Raw genomic sequence first — 4,485 nt, 5'->3', positions numbered from 1 at the left:
TGGGGGGGTTGTGTTCACTATAACTCACTGCTAGTTTTCCCCTCAACCAAGGCTGTGGGGGGGTTGTGTTCACTGTAACTCACTGCTAGTTTTCCCCTCAACCAAGGCTGTGGGGGGGTTGTGTTCACTGTAACTCACTGCTAGTTTTCCCCTCAACCAAGACTGTGAGGTGTTGTGTTTACTGTAACTTAATGCTTGTTTCCCCCTTAAGCAGCAGTGTGGGTTTTGTATTGCTGATTCAGTTAACTACTTTTGTAATGGCTTGGTAGCTCAGTCGACAGATCATTCACCTTGCAGATGATTGGTTAAGGCAAGGTCTAAAGAATACAAGATCTGCTCACCTGTGGAAAAAAAATAACGCGACCACTCACGCGCATGATATCACACGCCCCCTTGATCTAACTCAGTACACATTGAAAGTATATACAGACATACACGTGTTTCATTTATTTTCTTAATACGTGATTGCAATTGCGATGATTAGAATGGAATTTTAAGCATGTGAGACCTTACCCAGTAATTGTATAGTGTACGGTTGCTGCTCAGGCTACAGACACAAGGAGGAATATTAACGTTCACAGGTTTCCCAAGAACGATGGGGGGTGAAAAGGAGATCGGGTTTACCTCTGCAGAAGGCAAGGTTCCATTAATGTTAACAAGGTATTATTTTGGACGTAGTGAGTTTGAGATGAATTTGAATTATGAACTACTCGGTCAACTAATACTGAAACATCTAGTAAAATAATGAAAGTAGGTAGGTTAGGTTAGGTTGCAATTTCCCACAACATGAGGTAAAACAATTAAAATATGGTATAAATGTACAATTTTTAAGTCTTGTTACTAATATTATGCCAAAAATATTAATCTGTGGTATTCCTCCAACTTATTTGTGTGTTACTAAAAGATTTATAATTCTGTCTTCCTGTAACTTAGAACGTAACTGCACTTCACTGTTTACCAATAGTCTTAAAAAAAAAGATTAAATTACAAAAGTAAGAAGAATGATGAGTGAAGGCAAGTAATTACTGAGAACATTATACTCACATCATTCCTGCTATCTTTTCCCAGTGAGTTAGAGTTAAAAGTAATATCATTCTACTATCATCAGCATCATCCTCCACACCTGAATGAACTAGTTAATACAATAATAGTTCTTATGATGTTATTAATTTTCTTTTATCCTATATACTAAGTTGAATAAAGCTTCCCGGAGGTTCAAACAATATTGATTAAAAAAAGTTACCTTCCCTCTGAATTCAACATTGCTATGAGAATATTGTTTTTTTTTTAACCTAGACAAGGAGCCTACCACTCTGGTTTCAATGGTCTGGGAAGGTAAATTGAAGTCTCTAAACCATATTGCCTCTTGAGTCTCATGGATAAATTGGTTCCCATCACAGCTAAGACTCACGAAGAGCCTAAGATATCTAGCTCCAAGACGTACATGTTACCCCCCGCAGTCAATCCTAAGCTGTTATATCTCAGTTGGTCTGTCTTATTGTTCTTTTTATCCTGAGTACAGGTTAGCAAGTTGGGGACAGTAAGTGCAGGTTAGGAGGATAGAGACAGTGATTACAGGTTAGGTTTCCATACGAGTCTTATTATCTTCTGCAGGTTGGTAGGCCGGAAACGGTAATTACAGGTCAGGTCTTTATACGAGTCTTATTTCCTCCTGCAGGTCGGTAGGCTGGAGACTGGGACTACAGGCTGTGACTGGTGTGGTCTTCACGACCTTCTTCTTGGGCATCTTCTACAGGTCGGCCTCCCTCTACCACCCACAAAGACGCGCTATCCTGCACCTCAAGAACCAGAAGAGAAAGGTAATATTACTGTCACTGTCTGCTGTCACTGTCTACTGTCACTGTCACTGTCTACTGCCACTGTGTTTTGTCACTGTATAACTGACTTTGTCACTCTACTGTCCCTGTCTACTGTCACTGTCTACTGTCAATATTATACTTCATGATGTCACTGTCTACTGCCATTGTTTTAGTTCATGATGTCACTGTCTACTGTCTTTTGTCACTCATAATTGATGATGTCACTGTCTGCTGTCACTGTCATAATTCATTATGTCACTGTTACACCTCAAACTATCACTCTCCACTGGTACCGTCACTGTCCACGAGTACCGTCACTGCCCTCTAATACCGTCACTATCCACTAGTACCTTCCTGCCCCCTAATACCGTCACTGTCCACTAGTACCGTCACTGTCCACTAGTACCGTCACTGTCCACTAGTACCGTCACTGTCCACTAGTACCGTCACTGTCCACTAATACCGTCACTGCCCACTAATACGTCACTGTCCACTCACTAATTACATATATCTGACCCTAGTGGAGTACTGTATGTCATTGAACAAAATATAAATCACTGTCATAAAGAATAAATCACCTGTTTACTGTGATTTTTCCTGCGCTGTAATTGGCTTTGAATTTTTACTATGTTAATTGTGAAGATTGTAGTGAGGACTGAATTTGTTAGGTTAGATTAGGTTAGGACTGAGTGTGTTTGGTTTAGTTAGGTTAAAAAGGGTTAGATTAGGATTGAGTTTGTTAGGTTAGGACTGAGTTTTGGTTAGGTTAGGATAGAGAGGGTTAGATTAGGACTGAGTTTGTTAGGTTAGGTTAAGTTAAGTGAGCACTGAGGTTGTTGACTAAGTTATTGATGATTTAATTTTTTCGTTGTCATAAAGGTGTGTGTGTAACCTCCAGTAATCTCCTGTGACCTCCAATAACCTCCTGTGACCTCTAATAACCTCCCGTGACCTCCAATAGCCTCATGTGACCTCCAATAACTTCACGTGACATCCAGTAACCTCCTGTTACCTCCAATAACCTCCTGTGACCTCTAATAACCTCCCGTGACCTCCAATAGCCTCATGTGACCTCCAATAACTTCACGTGACATCCAGTAACCTCCTGTTACCTCCAATAACCTCCTGTGACCTCTAATAACCTCCTGTGACCTCCAATAACCTCACGTGACCTCTAATAACCTCATGTGACCTCCAATAACCTTCTGTGACCTCTCTTTTCCTACAGCAAGTGAAAGATAAACACAAAATAGACTCGGACAAGCCGCCCTACTTTGACCTCAGCTGCCTCAAGTTCCGTTCAGTGCAGGTGCTAATAACGACGGCAGCTGTGACCTCCGTTGGCCTCTACACCCCTCTCTTCTACCTCGTGAGTATCTGGCCTCTACAACCCTCTCTTCTACCTCGTGAGTATCTGGCCTCTACACCCCTCTCTTCTACCTCGTGAGTATCTGGCCTCTGTATCATGAATATCTGGCCTCTACAACCCTCTCTTCTACCTCGTGAGTATCTGGCCTCTGTATCATGAATATCTGGCCTCTACAACCCTCTCTTCTACCTCGTGAGTATCCCAGCCTCTACACCCCTCTCTTCTACCTCGTATCTGACCTCTACAACCCTCTTCTACCTCGTGAGTATCTTGGCCTCTACACCTCTCTTCCTACCTCGTGAGTGTCAGCCTCTACAACCCTCTCTTCTACCTCGTGAGTATCTGGCCTCTGTATCATGAATATCTGGCCTCTACAACCCTCTCTTCTACCTCGTGAGTATCTGGCCTCTGTACTGTTCTGGTATTCTGAATGCGCTTTGTAATTATCTTATAGATAGATAGAGAGATAGATAGATAGATAGATAGATAGATAGATAGATAGATAGATAGATAGATAGATAAATGCCCAGACACATAGCCGGATATACAGATAACATAATAGAAGAATAGCCAGATAGATAACAAGATAGGTGAATAGCCTAATAGCCGGATATACTATACATATATACCTAGATTGCCGGTTATCCAGATAGATGCTAACTATATAACTCAGCTGGTATGGTTCCTACAGATCCTAGGAGCTCAGCGGGAAGGACTGGAGGACTCTGCTCTAATCCTGCTGCAGACTTTCCTCGGGTTTGCCTACGCTCTTGGCTGTATTGGCTTCGGTCTCATTGTGGTGAAGCAGAGTGCCCAGTGTATGATCTCTCGTCAGTACCTGTGTCAAGCCTCCATCTACGGTCTGGGTTAGTACCGGGTGTGGCTTACTGGGTGTGGCTTATTGGGTGTACCGGGTGTCTAATTATCAGGTACAATAAGCTGGGGGTGTCTAATTATCAGGTACAATAAGCTGGGGGTGTCTAATCATCAGGTACAATAAGCTGGGGGTGTCTAATCATCAGGTACAATAAGCTGGGGGTGTCTAATCATCAGGTACAATAAGCTGGGGGTGTCTAATCATCAGGTACAATAAGCTGGGGTATCTAATCTTCGGGTACAACAAACTAGGGTGTCTAATGTTCAGGTGCTCAAAATTTAGTTATGAAAACAAAAATAAATATAGTCGAGCCATAAAACAAAAGCCGACAGATAGCGCCATATATATCCTGTGGACTATTGTTTTGGGACATGGCTGGCTGAGTTATTTAACACCCAAGCCTCCTGTATGAGTGTATA

The 4,485-nt window shown here is 42.2% G+C and overlaps 1 protein-coding gene across 1 annotated transcript; it reads left to right on the top strand.

Annotated features, from left to right (window-relative positions):
- Nucleotides 1-595: 595 nt before the first annotated feature.
- Nucleotides 596-4,055, top strand: LOC121859801 (the record flags this gene model as incomplete). Its single annotated transcript, XM_042356776.1, has 4 exons — nt 596-660; nt 1,679-1,820; nt 3,049-3,189; nt 3,881-4,055. Coding segments are annotated over exons 1-4 (523 nt in total), but the record flags the coding sequence as incomplete, so codon positions are not given.
- Between the last annotated feature and the right edge of the window lie 430 nt (nt 4,056-4,485).

This window comes from Homarus americanus, unplaced genomic scaffold (genome assembly GCF_018991925.1).
Source record: "Homarus americanus isolate GMGI-L3 unplaced genomic scaffold, GMGI_Hamer_2.0 scaffold58733, whole genome shotgun sequence".
NCBI classification, from domain to species: Eukaryota; Metazoa; Arthropoda; class Malacostraca; order Decapoda; family Nephropidae; genus Homarus; species Homarus americanus.
Note: the sequence above shows the minus strand (reverse complement) of the source record. Positions and strands in the feature narration are given on the sequence as shown.